A 20,619-nucleotide genomic window follows, 5' to 3' on the forward strand; every position below is an offset into this window, starting at 1 on the left:
CCTTGGAAACCCTATATAGGGTCCCTGTGAGTCAGAACTGACTTGGCGGCACACAGCCACCACCACCGCCAGTGGGCAAGGGCAATGGTGACTAGGAGGTAGAATTCTTGTCTTCTAAGCATGAGACTTGAGTTTGATTCTTGGCTAACGCAATCACCCACCATATGCCAGTAAGGCTTGTGGCTTGCTATGCTGCTGAACAGGTTTCCGTGGAGTTTCCAGACTAACACAGACTAGGAAGGAAGCAGGCCTGATAGTCAGCTTCCAAAAACCAGCCAATGAAAACCCTGTGGATCACAGCGGTTTGATCCTGTTGAAGGGAGTTGCCATAAGTTCATGGTTTACTTGGTGGCAGCTAACAGTACTAGTTGGACCTCTGTGCTGATGCTGAAGTTAACTTATCCCATCATAATTGCCATCACCTGGGATCTTACGGTGACTTACTATTAGAAAATAAATTGGAACCAAGAATATGCACTTTTGCTTAAAAGCCATCTGCATGTGTATTGGCTACATGCTGATGCAAGTAGCAGAAATTAGTTTAAGCAAAATAGTTATTATAAGTGCTCATAAAATTGCAAAATCCAGAGTTCGGTAGCATCCAGGGCAGAACTGATTCAATGATTCAGTGATGTAGTCATTGAAGCTTCTTTCTCTCTCTTTGTTCTGTGCTCGTTATTTCTGTTCTGCAACTGGCTCCCCCTTATGGTCACAAAATACCTGCCAATAACTTCAAGGCTACTTACTTCCTCAGTCCCCATCTAAACAGAGATTGTGACTTCTAATATACTAAAGCCACCTGTTGCTGTTGAGTTGATTCTGATTCATGGTGCATTTATGACATAGTAGAACTGAGCTCCACCGGGTTTGCTTGGCTGGATGCTCTTCTCCAGCAGATTGCTAGGCCTTTTTGCTGGCATTCCACTGGGTGGTTTGAACCACCATACATCAGATTGTTGTTGGTGAGTGCTGCTTTGTCCTACAGCACCACACCAGGACTCCATACTTTAGGTTAGCAGCTGCAAAACTATTTATGTCACCTGTTGTTGATAAGTGCCATGGAGTCGGTTCTGACTCACAGCGACCCTGTATGGGGTTTCCAAGGAATGGCTGGTGAGTTTGAACTGCTGACCTTGTAGTTAGCAGTCCAGTGCTTATCCTACATTGACAGACCAAGAGTCTAGTATAGCTCTCTTAAAAGAGTAAACATGCTTATTTTGTTGAACCCCAAGCAAACCCTATGGGAGTTGTATACCCATCTGTGACCCAATAACTCTGGCTAGAGGGTGGTATTATGTTGACCAGTTTAGGCAGAACTACAGGCCCCATTCCTGGAATCACTGTGGAGTCAGCTTCCTTCCAAATACCTGGGTTGTATATAAGTGGGGTGGGTACTAAATAAACACTAACCCCAATCCCACTGCCATTGAGGCAATTCTGATGTCTAGAGACCCTATATAGGATTTCTAAGACTGTAAATCTTTACTGGAGCCGACAGCTAGTGGGCTTGAACTGTTGACTTTGCAGTTAGCAGCCCAACACCTAACTCACAGTGCCACCATGGAGGGAGAAAAGGTTTGCTACATCCTCAAAATAATATTCTGCCATTGACATAAAACTTTGCTCAAAAGATACCTTCTAAATTGTGAATGTCTCCTTTGGCACAATGTTCTTGCACTCACCTTCCTAAGTTTCTGAAATAGTCATGCTACGATGTCAAGCACTTACCCGCACACCCTGTCCTCTTTTATATTTTACTCCCTTAGAGCAAAACACATTCAAATCTTCCCTATTATTCTAAGTCATCAATACTAGAACAGTTATCTTACCTTCTTCATAGTTGTCTACTTCCAGTTCACATCTGGAAATAGAATTTGGTGACAAGAAAATTTATTTAAGGCCACGTTAATAAATGCTTCTTTGGTTACCATCAGTGTGTGTGTGTGTGTGTGTGTGTGTGTGTGTATACCAGATTTTTTTTTCTGTGAAAAATCATCTTTTCAATTAAAATAATAATTGTTTAGAGAAGACAGATGTAGAATTCTAATATATTTTTCTAGCCCGTTAGTGTTTCTAAATACCTGGTACACACAGAGATGCTTATGTACTAAATTTGTTATTTGTGTGTGGGTGCTGATACCCTGAAGGGATTTTTCCTAGAAATGTAAAAATCTACAAAACTAAATAGTTGATATTGAACATCCTTGTCTTTAGATTTTTCTTATAATGTAAAAATATTTTCCTTTGGGGAATGAGTTGGAAAGAGCAATGGAGAGAGATTAATTGCCTAAAGCATTTTATTGATTTTGCCACAAATGGGTAAATACATCAAACTAAAAACCCATCCAGCGCCACAGAGGAGGTGAGCATTTTGGAAGAGCTGGGAGGTGAATGCAGGTGGGGAGTACAGATGGCAGATAAGGGTTTGGCACACTGTATACTATCTTGTGAATATTTTTCAAGCCCTCAGAAACCGATTCTTCTTGTTTCAATGACTGTTGTGGCCCCTCCCTTATCTTTAAAGAAAATAACTAAAGCAAATCCAGTTCAAAATTCACACAGCTTCATCTGAATAATGGAGTCATTTTTTTTGTCTTAAAACCAAAACTCACGGTTAAAAAATATTTATAAAGTCTCTGTGTTCAAAAGAGAAAATAACTTCAGTTAATAACAAATGTCTTTGTTGTTGTTGTTGTTTTCTGGTGAACTTTCAGGGCAACCACAAGTAAAGACAAACCAGCTACTGTCCCTGTCTTGGCCACAAAGGAGTCATTGTTCTCCTGAAATAGATCTCTTCGGTGCTACCGGTTCAGGAAGACCTAAAGCTGTAGTCTATTTGGGGAACTTTTCTAAAAGTGGTTTATGTACCTTTTTACCCAGAAGTTGCTTCCTGTGAATGTGGCTATGACTATAAAAATCATACACAGTAAATATAAAAGCAGGCTGCTTGCTTTATGACGGTTTCCAGAAACTGGATGAGCTCTGTAGAGGTACTGTTTGCTGTGCCTTTTATGGAACCTTGGTTACAACCCAAAGCACTTAAAAAGTCCACAGGGTTGGGCAGTGGTGATGGTCTTGCAATGTGACGAATGTCATTACTGTCACTGAATGTGTACGGCCGATATTGCACACTTAACCAGAAAAATAAGTTGCCACTGAGTTGACTCCAACTCATGGTGACCCCATATGTGGCAGAGTCTACCATTTTTTGGAAATTGATCACCGCACTTTCTTCTGATATGCACCTGGGTGTACTCAAACCTCCAGCATTTAGAATATACATACTTAGTTCACTTACACACATACAGCCCCAGACCATGGGAGTTATGAATGTGTGTATGAGTGTGAGCGGGAGAGATGGGCAGACAGAAAGAGCACATAAACTCTGATTAATTATTTCAGCTTTTCCTGAAACATCAGAAAGTCTGAATTTGTCCTGGTGAGGACTGGACATCCAGCTTCCAAAGAGATCACAGCACCAACAAACACCTGTAGTCTTTCTGGTTAAAGTTCAGCTCTCTGTGGCTTATTCAGTGTTGACACCCACCCCACACACCTGTACCCCACCACAAAAAACTCCACTGCTGTTGAGTCCTTTGTAACTCACAGTGACCCCATGTTTCCAAGCAGACTGGAGCTCCATAGGGTTTTCTGTAGTGTGCCAAATCTTTTTCCACAGCAACATGGGGCTATATTCATACTGCCAACCTTTTGATTAGTATTAACCATTTGTAACACCAAAGGACTTACCTACTCCCAACACCCACCTCTTATTTATGGTGCCCCTCCCCATTACCTTTTTAGACCTGGTCTACAATCAATAACCTAAGGACATGCTTCATTGTTACTTTAAAAATCTTTGGTGGCATGAGACACTGAAGGAATCTCAACTCTTCCACAGGGGTAGACAGTTTGGATGGGTAATTAGAATCAGGAAAACAGGGGGACCAACTAAGCACCACAGAAACAGCACTGCTGAACAGGTAAGGGATCAAGAGGAGGAGCTTGTGAGGAGTCACACTTACTGGCTGCACAAAATGCTCTCTTCACCTTCATCAATGATAGCAATGCTCCTGTGGTTTTTCAAAAAATCACATTGAAAACTCACTCAAGATACATGGCAGTACAAGCAAGGACTTGCCTGCCTAAGCACATTTCCTCCTAAGTGCACATCTGCCTTGTTGATGTGGGCTGTCCTCACTATCTGATATTATCTAATAAAAATATTGGACAAAATGTTTGCTGTTGGATATGTTGTCAAGTTTGCTCCAACTCCTGGTAAGTTGGACTGCTGTAATCAGGTTTTCAGAAATCGATGGTCAGATCTTTCTTTCTTCCTGCTGTTGTTGCTGTTAAGTGCCATGGAGGTGGTTCCAACTCATAGTGACCCTGTGCACAACCAAAGAAAGCACTGCCTGCCTGGTCCTGCACCCTCCTCACAATTGTTACGCTTGAGCCCATTGCTGCTAACAGTGTGGCAATCCATCTCCATGGGGGTCTTCCTCTTTTTCTCTAACCCTCTACTTTACCAACCTTCTCTAGGAACTGGTCCCTCTTGATAATATATACAAAGTATAAGATAGGGAGTCTTACCATCCTGGCTTCTAAGGAGCATTCTGGCTGTACTTTTTCTAACACAGATTTGTTTGTTTTCCTGGCAGACCATGGTAACTAAAATTTTCTTCTTTAACAACACACTCAAATACATCAATTCTTCTCTGGCCTTCCTTATTCACTGTCCAAGTTTCACAAACACGACGAGAGTACTAAAAATACCATGGCTTAGATCAGGCATATCTTAGTCCTCAAACTGACATCTTTGCTCTTGAGCACTTTCAAGAAGTTTTGTGCAACAAATCTGCCTAATGTAATACATCGTTTGATTACCTGACTGCTGCTTTCATGAGTGATGATGGTGGATCTTAGCAAAATGAAGTCTTTGACAACTTCAGTCCTTCCTCCATTTATCTTTATGCTACTTATTGGTATGCTAGTGCGATGTGCCGTGGAGTCGGTTCTGACTCATAGCGACCCTGTACAGGGTTTCTGAGGCTGTAAATCTTTACGGGAGCAGAAAGCCTCACCTTTCTCCTGTGGAACAGCTGGTAGTTTCGAACTGCTGACCTTGTGGCTTGCAGCCCGATTTGTAACCACTATGCTACCAGAGCTCCTTACTTATTGGTATAGTGGAGATTTTTTTCTTTACATTGAGGTGCAGTTTTTATTGAAGACTGTGGCCTTTGATCTTCATTTGTAAGTATTTTAAGTCCTCTTTACTTTAGCAAGCAAAGTTATATCCTCTGCATTTCTCAGTCTTCCTCCAATCCTTTTTTTTAAATACCTGAAAAAATTAGTAACTTGATTATTCATATTTTCAAAATGTCCTTTGTTTCTTGCTGTTTATACTCCTAGATCATTTTTTTAAAGCTTTTATTGTGAGTTGAGAGATAGTTTACATGGCAGAACATCAGTTTCATACTCAACTAATCGAATTTTTTTTTCATTGCAATAATTACAATTCCCTGTATGTACCATCACCTAATAGTATTTGCCTCTATTCTGTCTTATTTATTTTCTGATATACACAAAAACACGGAGGAATATATAATTATTTAAACAACCAAAGGACACATTTTGCAAGGCAGCCCCCTGCCCACTAGCACACAGCCTTCCTCTTTCCATGAGTCTGGAGTCCTTAGTAGCTCGCTCTCTCCATGCCATCACCTCTGCCTCTGTTTCTGGTGGCGCTGCGTCTCTGCTTAGGATCTCATGGTCTGTTCCTGGTCTTCCCTCTTGATGGTTCTAGGGTGCTCTGTTCTGGAATGTAAAATTTACTCCCTCTTTTTTGTTGTATATCTCTTATTTTTACAGTTGTGACAATCACATTTAATCATGATAACAATTACTCACTATTGAATCAAAAGAATCCTATCCCCATCTCCTTTGACCAGACCCATCCAGACAAGATGAAAACTATTCAGTGGGGATTCTACCTTGCTCCCATCGCTCTGAAACTAAACTTTCTCTTGAAAATTGTATGCTAGCCACTTTGTGCCTTTAATGCCCTCCTCCCCTCATTTTTAGGTAGCCAATATCTTAAGTGGCCTGTCCCTGTCAACCCTGTGTACTGAGGGGATAGGCTTGATCCTTGATGTGAAGACTCCTTCCCTCTGCGTTTGTATTTTGAGCAGCTACATCCTTAAGCAAAGGCCAAGTTCATCACATTGTAGTAATGTACACTTACATATCAGCTGGATGCTTCACTTTCAGCTGCAGTCCCCAGTGGCTAGGTCAGGGTCCATGGGCTCAGGAGTTTCCAAGTCTCTACAAAATTTGGACCAACCAGTCCTTCCTCTTGTCTCTCATCTCAGGTCGACAGGAATCTTCTTCCAATCTTGATGCCACATTCTACTTCATATATTCCAGTTTCTCAGATTGTTTGCTCAGGATACAGATTTCTCTTAAAGTAGAAGCTCCGCTGGAACCTGCTCAGCATCTCAACAACATGCAAGCCTCCACTGATAGGTGAGTGGTGGCTACACTCGGGGCTTGTCTGGAATTTGGGCCCAGGTCTCCAAAATAGAGGGCAAGAATTGTATCAGTGAATCATCACTGCTTCCATGAAAACATTAGCATTGGAGATTTGTGATATCGAGATCTTTTGGTCTAGTATTTTCCATACAATATGTGCATGAATCATTTATTTCAGGAAGATCAGCACACGGCTGGTCCCTGTGAGGCAGAATTTAAAGATGTTCCAAATGGCCAACTGTTTCAAACTGCTGTATCACTCTATTATCTCTAACATCGATTTATTCTCCTTCCCCAAGCACTCTCCATCCTGTTTTGGGATTCTGTAATTAGCTGCAACTCACAAACCACCAAAGAAAAGGTTCAAGTGGTTGTAAAGGCTGGCAAGGCCCAAATCTGTGGGTGAGGCATCAGTCTGGAGAGGAACCCAATTACAGGCTCACCACGCTGGCGAATCCAGTCCAACAACAGGCTCTGTCTCAAGTTCTAAGAACTTGGGGTGGGATCAAGAGCCAGATGCAGGAGCCAGAGCGACAGAGCTTTGCTAGAACATTCATATATGTTGGATGCAGACTATCCTCAAGAAAACTAAGGGTAGTGACTTGTGCTATATCCTCTAGTATGGTGGTGACTCAAGACATGTTAATGAGGCAGGATTAGAGTAGGCTACAACAGACAACTCACTCCAAAATGGGATAATCCATAAAGTTTAGGATTTCTCATTCCTTACAAACTGGAGGACTATGGCTTTATTGTTGTGAAGTGCCGTTGGGTCACTTCTGACCCAGAGTGACCCCATGTACAAAAGATGGAAACACTGCCTGGTCCCGTACCATTCTCACAGTTGTTCTCATGTCTGAGCTTGTATTTTCTCAGCCACTGAGTCTCAGAAGGCCCATAGTAAGTAATTCATTATAGTGCAATATAGTGTGCATGTCACTTGTGGTCATCATGATGATTTTAAGGTACATGCATTCATTTTTGGAGTCCTGGTGTGGCACTGTGGGTTAATGCGCCAGACTGTAAAGCCATTTGAACTGCAAGGCCGGCAGTTCAAGCTCACCAGCTACTCCTTAGAAAGCCTATACAAGGTCGCTATGGGTTGGAATCAACTCGATGGCACGTAACAACAACAACATTCATTTTAGTATGTATAAGATATATCTATATCTGACCCAAGCCATGGTATTTTCAATAACCTCATATGCATGCAAAAGCTGGACAGTGAATAAGGGAGACCGTAGAATTGATACATTTGAGTTATGGTATTGGAGGAGAATATTTAAAGTGCCATGGGCTGCCCATAGAACCAAAAGATCTGTGTTGGAAGAAGTGTAGCCAGAGTGCTCCTTGGAGACCAGGATGGCCAAACTTTGTCTCTCACACTTCGGATATATTGTCAGGAGGAAGCAGTCACTGGAGAAGGATATCATGTTTGGTAAGGTGGAGGGCCAGAGGAAAAGACCCCCCAGTGAGATGGATTGGCAAAGTGACAGTATCAGTGGGCTCAAGCATGGCAACAATTGTGAGGTTGGCCCAGGACCGGGCTGTGTTTCATTCTGTTGTGCATAAGGTCGCTATGAGTCGGTACTGACTCAGTGGCACCTAACAACAACATATCTATATATCTAACACAGCAGTCACTTCATGTGGTAGCACCACTCAAGCTGGACTCATTAACCAACAACTAGGCCAGTGTCTCCTTAGATACTTTCTGGTCCAATGTGTTTACCTGTGGGGCACCTGGAGGCTGATGAGCCCCAGATGTGGGAAGATGAGTCCCTCCTACCACCCTGCCCTGGTGACTGTGGACACATGTTTCCTGCCACTCTACACCTGAACTGTTCTGTGAGGATGGTTTCACCATAGCACCCAGCCTCTGGGTTCAGCAGACTTCCTTTCTCAAATCAGACACAACAGTCCCTGTGGTTTTGAAGTATTTAATTAAAAAAAAAAAAGGGGTGCCTGGCATGTTAATAGTTAGATCTACAAACTTGACACGTTTTTAATATTAGAATTTACCTATGTGTATTACATTGCCTAAGAAAATAAGGTCTATCAAGACATGAACAATATACTTCAAGAATTCATTATTAGGGTATCGAACTTTGCAAATAAGCATCCAGTTTACCTATAATAAACCACTGTGAGCAAATTTAACTAAGTGTAAACATTAGTTAAATACAATTCGCTGGAAATATACATTATACCTACAGCTGTTTTTACAGTGAGGATCCTTCTATTATTTTTCCTCTTAATTATCAAAATGGCAAATCACTGTATGGTCCTGGATCTCCAAGCTATAAAACTGAAATATGTGTTTCCGGCGTAGCAGATGGTGACCAGGAAGGCAAAGAACTGGAGGGGAGAAACAAACAAACAAACAAACAAACATAATAGGAAGGGCGTTTAGGGCATGTTCTAATTAGGAAAAGTTACCATTCACCTCCACTGAATTACACACTCCCAGCATTCCCCTGACTCCCTGCCTTCTAATCTGAAATTACTTTATTCAATTACCGTCTCTCTCAAATGCTTTCTGGTTCTGCTGTTTTTATTTTTTGGACCTCATCTGTAGTTATGCTCAAATAACCACAGGGAGTTCACTTAGGAGATGACAGAGGTGCCTCTGAGAGAAGTACAAGTATTTCTAATTCAGTATAGGCAATTTTATAGACCAGGCTTTAATCTGAGATTGCCACAGGACCCATCAACATAAAGGAGTCAAGTGGGCTAGAGTAAGCCATGACTCCATGTGCCTGAGAGATGTGAATGGGGGATGACTCAACCCCTTCCTAGGGAATAGTCACTGCCTGGTTCCAGCCAATCATTGTCACGTGTGGCCAAAGCGCGTGCTTTTTAATCACATGTGTACTCACACTTTCTGTCTTAAATATAAAGTTTTCAAATATAAAAATTAGAATATGGAGATTTAAAAATTATAAATGAGTAAAAGAGTACAATGAGCTCCCTGTACTTACCAATCAGCTTTTTTTTTTAATTTAAGGTTTTTATTGTGGATTGAGTGAAAGTTTACATGGCACATCATCAGTTTCACATACAACCATTCATATAACTTGTTTCATTACATTGATGATAATCCCCTCCATATACCATCAGTTAACAGTGTTTCTCTCCATCCTCTTTAGCTTTTTTTTTTTTTTTTTTTTTTGTGGGCGGGGGAAAACTTTGCCTTTTTGGAATTTACAGTCTCGGCTTTTAGGGAAGGTTTTAACATTTATCTGTGGATATCCAGGGCTCATGTATGAGATTACTAGCAAGCATACTGAATAATCAGATGAGGGCCAGTTTGCTATGTCTGCTAGGTGACTAAAGTCTGATCCTTGGAGCCTATGGTTTGGACAGTCTGCAACGCTTGGGCCCACAGGGCCTTGAACTCCTGACCGGGTCTGCACAGTCTGCCACAGATTCCCCCTTATTTATTATTTGTTTAAGGGACGCTGCCTGTCTTAGGCAGTCAGTGCGAATTCCTCCGTCTTACCCGTCATCGAAACTCATTGCAGCATAGCAATGGCTCTGTCTTAGGTTGCCGAGGTTCCACGTGATCCTTACCCGTCTCTGGCCACACATCCAGCATAAACAGCCGCCATCAGAAGAAGGCAGGGAGGGAGGAGACCGGGTGGGGACCCCACATGCAAGACCTTGCCAGACCACCACCTGCTCTAAGGTGACCGAGCAGGACCACTATGCTGAGGTTCAATCAAGTTCATAGGGGATCTTAATCTCTAGCAGAGGTAGCAAACTAAAAGCCACTCAGGGCTCAGCTTGAGAATTACTTATATCAGAAATTTGAGCATGTAGCTGATGAATATCCACAGATAGGTGGCTATTATTCCACAACCTCCTAAAATGCTGTTGAATTACTCAATCAGCTTTTGATATTATCATTCTGGTATCTCTCTTCTGTCACATCCGCATCCCCAACCCTACTTCTTTCGGGGCTGGGATATTTTAATGCCAATGTCAGAGAATTCTTAAAAGTAGTCTTGTAAATGTGCAAATAATATATCCCTATGGTTAAAAGGAGCTCTGGTAGCGTAGTGGTTACAAATCAGGGTCAGCAGTTTGAAACTACCAGCTGTTCCATGGGAGAAAGATGAGGCTTTCTGCTCCCATAAAGACTTATAGCCTCGGAAACCCTGTACAGTGTCGCTATGAGTCGGAACCGACTCCACGGCACACAACAACATGGTTAAAAAATATGCACAGTACAGAATCATAAAGGTTAACAATCAGAATTCCTTCATTTTACTCCATTTATCCCCCAAACCCGAGCCGTGGAAGGAACTTCTGTCGGGATATATTTTTTCCAGACATTTTCAATGCATAAACATTTCTACTTTACGAAAACAAATAGTTCTACTTTACAAAAACAAATAGAATCATACTATGCTCATTTTCTACAGCATTTCCTCCACTTAATCAACTGTAGGCAGTCGAATTACTCTCAGAATGCCTCAAACACATTTTCTACTCCTCCCAATACCTATTTGGTTCTACCCATTTGGTTTTCACTCAAGCAGAGTGTCTCACTTCAGGCCATTAGAAACCCAGAACAAAACCACTGTTGTGATTTGGGTGAAAGTTTACAGAGCAAATTGGTTTTCCATATACGCCATACACATTTTGTTTCTTGATACTGATACAATCCCCACAAGGTAACAGTACTCTTCCCACTTCCATTCTGCTTTTCTCATTTCCATTCTTCTTTCTTTCCTATCCCTTTAGAGTCATCCACAACTTTCAATGCTCTTTACATTTGACAATGAGTCAATACTGCAAATGGTACCAGTTTCTGCAGAGAACTGGTCTCCTCCCAGGCCCCAGGCAGGCCCTCCAGGGAGACAAGAGGGAAGTCATGGGGAATGAGGGCTCACTCACCGAGGCTGCTGCCCAGCTGTTGAAGTTGTGGCTGTCCCTCTCCGGGGAAACAGAAGCTGCATCTACCACTGCAGCGGAGAGATATAAGATGAAGGCACTTCCATTGAAACACAATCCCTGGAGAAGGAGTGGGGCACAGTGTTTAGGAGGAGGGAAGGAAGCCTGGACACAACGTTTGGGCATCTCTGGATCACAGAAGTGCTCAGAGCTGCATTTTGGGTGTGGTTAGGGCCCCAGTTGGGACTTTCGAGAGCAGAGGATGAGGATTGGGAGAAGGTAGCTCTCTATAGTATGTGGGTGTAGGAGGTGGAGCAGGAAGGACACACGGAAAGCGGTTTCACACCAGCTTTTTTACAGCATACCTCAGCACACCCAGATCTGGCCACAATAGCCACACTGCATGCTGCCCATTAGCCACTTCTCTCCCTCATTTGATGTTTATTTTAATTTGTGGTAAAACATATATAATAAGATTTTTATCATTTCAACCATTTTTAAATGTACAATTCAGTGACATAATTACATTCACCATATTAAACAATACAAATTATCACTATCCTTTCCAACAATTTCCCATCACCTCAGATAGAAACACAGTACCACTTAGGTGCTAACAATTTCCCCTCCCTGTAGCCCCTGGTAACCACGAATGCCCTTTGGTTTCTAGGAATTTGCCTAATCTAGCTATTTTGTAAGGAACTCTAGTAGCTTAGTGGGTTATGAGTTGGGTTGCTAACCAGCAAGGTCAACAGTTCGTATCTACCAGTCACTTTCTGCTCCGGTAAAGATTTACAGCCTCAGAAACAACACAGGGTTGTTACGAGTCAGAACTGACTCCATGGCAATCCACCACCACCACCAGATATTTTGTAGAAGTGGGGTCATGCAGTACTTATCCTTTTGTGTCTGACTTATTTCACTCAGGATGCTGCTTTAAAGGTCAGCCATGTACTAGTGTATAAGTTAGTGCTCCACTTCTCCTTGTGGTTGAGGAATACTCCACTGTATGCACATACAGCCTCACCTCATTGTATTGTGTTTGCATAGGCTGTATTTCCACAAATGGAAGATTTGTGGCAACCATGGCATGGATCAAGTCTATCAGTGCCATTGTTCCATGTGCTCACGTGGGGTCTCTATGCTACGTGTTGGTAATTCTTACAATACTGCAACATTTTCATAATGCTACTGTACACTGAAGGAGCTCTGGTAGCACAGTGATTATGAATCGGGCTGTGAATCACAAGGTCAGCGTTCGAAACTACCAGCTGTTCCATGGGAGAAAGATGAGGCTTTCTGCTCCCGTAAAGATTACAGCCTTGGAAACCCTGTTCAGGGTTGCTGAGTCAGAACCGACTCCACACGGCACATAACAACAACTGTACATTTAATGGATGACAGTATAATATAAACATAACTTTCATATGCACTGAGAAATAAAAAAACAAGGTGTTACTTCTTTTAGTATGGTGGCCTGGAACCAACCATGCAATCAATATCTCTGGGGTATGCCTGTAGTACGTTCATCTATTGATGGACACTCGGGCAGTGAACACTTGGGCACCTCAATGTGCTCCTGACGACCTTTTCATCCAGACTGCAGCTGTGCCACACTAGGAGATTTCCCTCAGCCTGTGGCCCAGCAAGAACTGCAACCCTTCATCAGCACGTGGCTGCACACAGAGCTAGGAGAGAGCTTGTCCTAAAGCAGGCCCAGCTGGTTTTCTAACCCCTAAGCTCTGAACATGGAGGGGTATTACAGTGAGCTCCTCTGTCCTAGCTGCAAGTTCTTAAAAATTAAAAGGAGCTAATACTCTAGCCCTTGGGGAACTTACCTCACCTTATGTATTTCCTAGTCTTAGAGAAGAGAAATATGTAAATCTAAGCAAGTATTTGGCTTTCAGTTATATTTAAGCTCTAGGAAATCACACTTTAAAATGTTCAAAGCTTGGTCTTATCTGAACAAGGACAGAGGACTGGGGGTGAAGCCAACAGTAGAGCCCAAGCTTTACAGAGGCAGAAGAGAGATGGAGTTTAAGGAGCAGCAACCCCTCGCCTCCCGCCAATGGCTCTTGCCACCCCTCTCTTCAAAACCTAGAGAAATGGGCAGGGGAAGGGGGAAGAAGCAATACATTTTGCTTCCCAGAGGGGAAAAAGGCACATATTCTGGAATCACCTTAACATTATATGTACACTGCTGCTGTGTTAGATAAGAATTTAAAACGGGCTTTGGCAGGGTCGGTTCAGGGTTCAGGTGAAAGAGCCACTCATTAGTCATTAAAAATGTGACCCCAAGAATCCCTGAATGACTCATTATGACTGGTGGTTGTATTTTTTGGTCTAGGAACACATTTGTGTATTTAAAAAAAAACAAAACATACTGGTATATATATTTTTAATTGCTACACCGTTTCTTAGAATATAAAACTTTACATATTTACTATTTACCAAGTGTTATGGATTGAATTATATTGTAAATCCTAACTTTATGCCTGAGGTTATAATCCCATTTGGAAATGGGTTGTCTTTGTTAAGGGCTGTGAGTCGGTTCTGACTGCTAGTCACCCTGTATAGAATTTCCAAGGAGCACCTGCTGACTTTGACCCAGTGACCTTGCGGTTCAAACTGACCTTTTGGTCCAGTGCATTACCCTGTAGCACCATACCAGGAGTCTTTGAGTCAGTCTCTTGGGAAATATAAAAGAGATGAAAACAAGCAAGCTAAGAAACAGAGGCGAAAGAGAGCTAGCAGGCCATATGCAGATAGTTCAGGAATGGAATCTCAGGAGAAAGAAAGCTTTCCCCTACTGGGGGCACTCTAAATTTGGATTTTTAGCCCCCTAAACTGTGAGAGGAATCCTGGTGTGGTGCCGTGGACTAATGCATCAGACTGCAAAGTCATTTGAACTGCAAGGTTGGTGGTTTAAGCTCAGCAGCTTCTCTTTGGAAACCCTACACAGGGTCACTGTGGGTCGGAATCGACTTGACGGCATTTCACAACAACAAAGTGCGAAAAATAAATTTGTTTGTTGAAGCTATTCATTTGTGCTGTTTTTATTATTGCAGCATTAGGTAACTATACATTAAGTATATAGTGCATATTCCACCCAACCCCATCCTTAGAAAACAGAAACAGTTAAATGTAGTTGCCTCTGAAGAACAGGCAACTCTCGTTTCATTTTGCCCTGGAGTGGTGCTGTAGGATAAGCATTGGACTGATAACTGCAAGGTTGGCGGTTCAAACCCAGCAGCTGCTCCTTGGAAACCCTATACAGGGTTTCCAAGAACTGATTCGACAGCACTTAGCACACTAAAACCAATGCCCATGAACTGATTCTGATTCCTAGTGATCCTTCTGCACAGAGAATCGCCCCATAGAGTTTCTAAGGCTATGATCTTTAAGAAAGTTAACTGCCATGTCTTTACTACATGGACTGGCTAGTGGGTTTGAACCACTGACCTTTCAGTTAGCAGCTAAGCACTTAACCACACTGTGTCGCAAAGGCTCCTCTCCTACACGTCTACGAAAAAACAAAACCAAGCTCACTGTCACTGAGTCAGCTCTGACCCATAATGGCCCTTGATAGGGTTTGCAAGGCTGTAAATCTTTACAGGAGCAATTTCATCTTTTTCCTGCAGAACTGCTGTTGGGTTTGAACCACTGATCTTGTCACCAGGGCTCCTTATTGTTCTACAGTGGGGGCTAGATTTCTTTTTCTTTAACAAATTAGCCATGCATTACTGCAGTCAAAGTCCCAGCTGAACTGAACAATCTGGAATAAAAAATTTTGCCTCCCTTTCCACCTAAACTTACTTCCCTAGGGGGCAGACCTTTGTCAAGAAATGGAACCATAACAATTTGCTCTGTGTCTTCTCATTTAAAAAGACTCCAAAGGCATCTTTAAATGTCACTCCAAATAGATTAAATGAATTTCTTTTCATGGCTGGTGCATTCATACCTCATAATTTAACTTTGGTTTTGTTGACGGGCATTTCCATGTTCCTAGCTTTTCCACTGTGACAAATACTGTTGCACTGATTATCTTTGAGCATGTATTTTGGAGAATTTACGTGTGCTGGTTCCCTCTACAATGGATTGAGTATGAATGATAGAAAGTACAACCTGGCAGACTGACCTGACACAGGTCCTAGGCCTTGTTGGTACAGCATTGTGGAGGGAAGGAGGGAACAGACAGGAAAAGGAAAAGACTCCTTAGGATATGACCTGCTTCTATGCAATGAGCTCTTTGGAAGTACACCCCACCCAGTTCATTTTTCTCAGTTTTAAAGAAATGAGAAGCTCCATTTCCTTTGGAGAGAAATGAGGAAGGAGCTAGAACAGACACAAGAAAAGGCAGGACATTATTACTCCATTCAATACCTCAATGGGATATCTCATAGGTTTATTGTAAGCCTCCAATGACATTTTTCCCAATGCCTAAACTTTTGTTTTTAAAGTTTTTATTGTAAATCGATTAATAGTTTACATGGGAGAGCATCAGCTTTTCGTTCATGCTATCGTATTTCGTTTCATTGCAATGATTACAATCCCATCCATGTATCATAATTCAACAAACAGCATTTGCTTCCAATCCCTCTTTTTTTTTCTTTTTTTTTGATGAACACTGTAACCATTCAAACAACTAGAGGGTACACCCTGCATGCCAGCCCCCCCTTCCCCCCACCCCCCCCGCTGCCAGCACACAGCCCCTCTCCCTCCCTGAGTCTAGAGTTCCCAGCCACTCCATCTCTCCCCATCATCATCTCAGCCTCCATCTCTGGTGTCACTGTTTCTCTGGGTAGGGTCATGCACTCCGCTTTTCTCCCTTGATGGTCCCAGGGTCCTCCACTCCTGGACTTGCAAGATCAACCACTCCCCTCCTTTTGTTACAAAATGTCTACCTTTACATTTCCAACTTTCACAATGCCTAAATTTTTAGCTTACCCTGTCTTAAGGAACATTGGTTGTACAGTTTTTAAGCCCTTGGGTTGGTGGTTTGAACCCAGCCAAGAGCTCCATAGGAGGAAAAAACCTTGTCAGGAAACCCTATGTTGTTGTTTAGTGGAGTCAGTTCTGACTCATAGCGACCCTGTCTAGGGTTTCCAAGGAGCAGCGGCTGGTGGGTTTGAAGTGCCTACTCTGTGGTTAGCAGTCTAGTGCTTATTCTGCAGCTCCACACCAGGACTCCAAGAAACCCTATGGGGTAGTTGTGTTCTGTTCTATAGGGACACTGTGAGTCGGAATAGACTTGATGATGCCTGACAACCATACCATCTCAGTGCTAAATGTTCAGGTTCCCCAGTCAACAGTCAGCGTGTCCAGGGAGTGCCTGGGTTAGGAAGCTATAGTGAAAACAGGTGGAGAGATTAAAAACTTTAAAAAGAAAATATTAAAGCAAAAGAAGAAAGGCCAAGGAAATCAAGACCCGGGATTATCAAAAAGTTCTAAAAAATAAAAAGGTCTGGGTGGTTACAGACATGTCAGAGGCACACATGAAGCTCCCGAGGGTGCCAGGCTATCACTGAGCTTCATGGTAACACGAGGTCTTACTGCTCTAGAAAACACTGAATCAAAGACTTCAAAGTACAAAGGCCTTAAAGCTTCTCCTCAGAAACGCTGGTTCCGGAAGCATTCCCAGTGACACAGAGAGGAGCCAGCAACAAGCACAGTGCACCCACTGTTTTTAAGTTGGTTCCTGCTTAGTGTGACCTCCCCCTTGTAGGACAGGGTAGAACTGTTCCACAGGGTTAGTGAGGCTTTAAATATTTACAGAAGCAGCCTGCCACATCTTTCTCCTGCAGAGAACGGTCAAGTGCTTAACCAACAAGCCACGAGGGCACCTTAAGCAAGTGTTGTTGTTGCAAATTGCCACTGAATTAGTTCTGACTCAGTGACCCTGTAGAGGCGTGGACGGCTGGTGAGTTTGAGCCACCGTCCTTGCAGTTCAATCCACAAGGCTGGCGATTCAAATCCACTAGCTGCTCCTTGGAAACCCTATACAGGGTGGCTATGAGTTGGAACCAACAACTGACAGATGGGTGATGGCTGTGTGTAGGTAAGTTGGGAAATGAACCCAAGCTTCCTCCATCAAAGATGAGAGAATTCTACCACAAAGCCACTAATGTCCTTACATCACAACAGTGTTGTTGTTAAGTGTCACTGAGTCAGTTCCGACCCACAGCAACCCTGTATAGAGTTTCCTAGGAGTGGCTGGTGAGCTTGAACCTCCGATCCTGTGGTTCAAACTGACTTTGCAATCTAGTGCGTTATCCCCCAGCACCACATGAGGACTCCATATATTATCCAAATAGTTGTTGTTGTTGTGAAGCGCCATCAAGTTGGCTCTGACCCATAGTGACCCTGCATAGGGTTTCCGAGGAGCAGCTGGTGACCTTGGACCGCTGACCTTGCAGTTCAAATGGCTTTGTAGTCTGGTGCATTAACCCACAGCGCCACACCAGGACTCCATACAAATGGTAGGTATCAAATAAAATATTACTGAATTCAAAGGGTTAGAATTAAGTTTTAAACTGCCTAGTGCACGTCCATCAACAGTACTCCATGGTTTACATGGTGATTTCCAACAGTTTCTGAATGTGAGAGGTATGAGGGGGCTTCAAAATGTTTATGGAAAACTTGAATGAAAAGATACTGGAATTTCCCCACAAACTTTCTGAAGCCCCCTCATATTTGGAGGAAGTATACTTATAACTTCTCTACAAATTAAGAGCAATCTCAGGTCTGAGGATAGTGGGAAAAAGTGCTGAGATGATGTATGAATTAGTATATGTATTCGACCCAAAATGAGTGACTTAGGTAAGATAATCTGTCTTTATCTTGGTGTCTCTCAATAACAAGTCACACACAGGCTCCTTCTTTTGTGTTAGTCTGTCATCTCTGGGGTTTTACCATTCGTCACGTGAGTAGGTGGTGCATACCAGTTTTTGGAAAGGAGAGGGGAAGGGGAAAGAGTAGGCCTCTCCTTTAGGGTATCTTGTGGATTGAACTGTATCCATCATGCAGCCACTCCCAACTAGAAAAAAAAAAAAAAAAAATGTAGGCGCCTTACCCCCTATACCCGTGTTTGTAATGTCATGAAATGTAGTAAAGATGAAATTACATCTTAAAGAGCTCCGGTAGTGTAGTGGTTATGAGTCAGGCTGCTAACCTCAAGGTCAACAGTTTAAATCTACCAGCTGTTCCGCAGGACAAAGATGAGGCTTTCTGTTCCAAGCACAGTGTACCCACTGTAAACCAAAGATTTACAGCTTTGGAAACTCTATACAGGATCACTATGAGTTGGAACCGACTACACGGCACATAATCACTACCAATTTAATGATATATAATCTAATGTGCTTTAATCATCTTCCATAACTCTTGGTGTGGCACTGTTAAATAAAAGCACTAGACCACAAGGTCAGCAGTTCAAACTCACCAGCTGCTCCTTGGAAACCTATACAAGGTTGTTAAGAGTCAGAACTGACTCGACAGCACTTGACAACAACGATGCAATCTAATGTAATAACAAGAGGGCTTCAAAAACGTCATGGAAATATTCCATTATCTTCCAACTGCATTTTCCACAACCTTTTGGAAGTGCTCTTGTATAACCAATCACGCAGTTGAATTCATATTAGTGTAGTGTGGATACTACACCTAATCTCTTCTGACTTATTTAAAGAGCAGCACAGACAGCGATACATACACAAAGGAAGACATATCATCTGAGAATTGATAAAGAACCAAGGAACTGCTTTTTATGAAGATGGTGCCAAAAGTGAAAAAGGAAGCCCTTGGCCCTCTCAAAACTGAAGCCAAAGCAAAGGCATTTCAAGAAGGCAGTGTTGAAAGGAGTCCACAGCCGCACAAGAAAAGATCTGCAAGTTACTCACCTTCTGGCAGCCCAAATATCCTCAGAAGAGCACCCCCCCAGGAAAAACAAGCTTGCCCACTCTGCCATCAGCAAGTTCCCTCTGACTACTGAGTGAGCCATGAAGAAGATTGAACATAACAACACACTTGTGTTCATTGTGGATGTCAAGGCCCACAAGCACCAGATTGTACAGACTGTGAAGATGCTCTAGACACTGACATAGCCAAGGTCATCACCTTGATCAGGTCTGATGGCTAAGGGAAGGCATATGTTCTACTGGTTCCTGACTATGATGCTTTGGATCTTGCCAACAAAATTGGGATCCTCTAAATGAAGTCCAGCTGGCTAACTCTCAATAGAATTAATTTCAGTAAAGAAACAAAAAACCAAAAACGAAGGAACTCCCAGGACTACCTATGAGGAAGGAACAGACATTGAGGCCCTGATGTGAATTTTGAGCCTCCAGATCTGTGAGAAAATACAATTCTGTTCTTAAAAGCCACTTGTGGTATTTCTGCTACAGCAGAATACTTGTGCTATTTCTGCTAAGACCAGTACTAGGGAACGAAGATGTGACCTACAAATTTCACACATCACTTCCTCTCACAATCCATTAACAAGAACTCTGTGGCATTTCTCTTAGAGCAGCATTAGAAAACAGAGGAACAGGTGACGTACACACAACAGAGAAAAATAACAGCTTTTAAGCCAATGCTATTGTGGGTCTTTCTATCCCAACGCAGTTGATTACAGTCTTAATTTATTAAAAGGGGAAAACCATACAAGTCCCACTCATCTTAAAGGAGACAATAGTGTAAAAAAGCTGAAAATGCTCTATTTGTATAATTAACTTTTTTTGGTGCTGGAGGATAAGCGCTGGATTGCTAATGTAAAGTTCAGTGATTCAAACCCACCAGCCACTCCTTGGAAACCCTATTCAGGGTCGTCAGGAGTTGGAACTGACTCCCGGACACTTAACAACATTCTTGCTTAATGACAACGTTGACTTGAGGCTAGTTAGTCAAAAGTAGTTGTCTGTGCCCTTCTGAGTAAGCCAGATATAAATAAGTCACATGGAAAACATGAACACAGGCTCATTAGGTGACAACAGGGACCTACTTCTGCACATTAAGGTAGACTGGTCTGAGGAAGAGCCAACACAGGGGCCCCATTTTTTTTACTCTCAGCCCTGGGTTTGTTATAGGTCATGTGCTTTGTTCTAGCACCATCTTTTTTAATGTTTTATTGTGAATTATATGATAGTTTACATGGGAGAACTTTAGTTTTACATTCATTCCATCGTATATCAT

General features: G+C 42.5%; 1 protein-coding gene across 1 annotated transcript in view; it reads right to left on the minus strand.

Moving 5' to 3' along the window:
* Window positions 1-8,805: 8,805 nt before the first annotated feature.
* The window catches only part of CMTM8 (CKLF-like MARVEL transmembrane domain containing 8), a 155,520-nt gene continuing 143,706 nt past the window's right edge, over window positions 8,806-20,619 (minus strand). The window contains exons 3-4 of the mRNA XM_006851589.1: window positions 11,434-11,550; window positions 8,806-8,889 (exon numbers count right to left, since the gene is read on the minus strand). Of these exons, the coding sequence (XP_006851651.1) occupies window positions 8,806-8,889; window positions 11,434-11,550 (201 nt within the window). The remainder of the gene's footprint in view (window positions 8,890-11,433; window positions 11,551-20,619) is intronic.

The sequence above is a fragment of the Chrysochloris asiatica genome, unplaced genomic scaffold (assembly GCF_000296735.1).
Source record: "Chrysochloris asiatica unplaced genomic scaffold, ChrAsi1.0 scaffold00030, whole genome shotgun sequence".
Taxonomy (NCBI): domain Eukaryota; kingdom Metazoa; phylum Chordata; class Mammalia; order Afrosoricida; family Chrysochloridae; genus Chrysochloris; species Chrysochloris asiatica.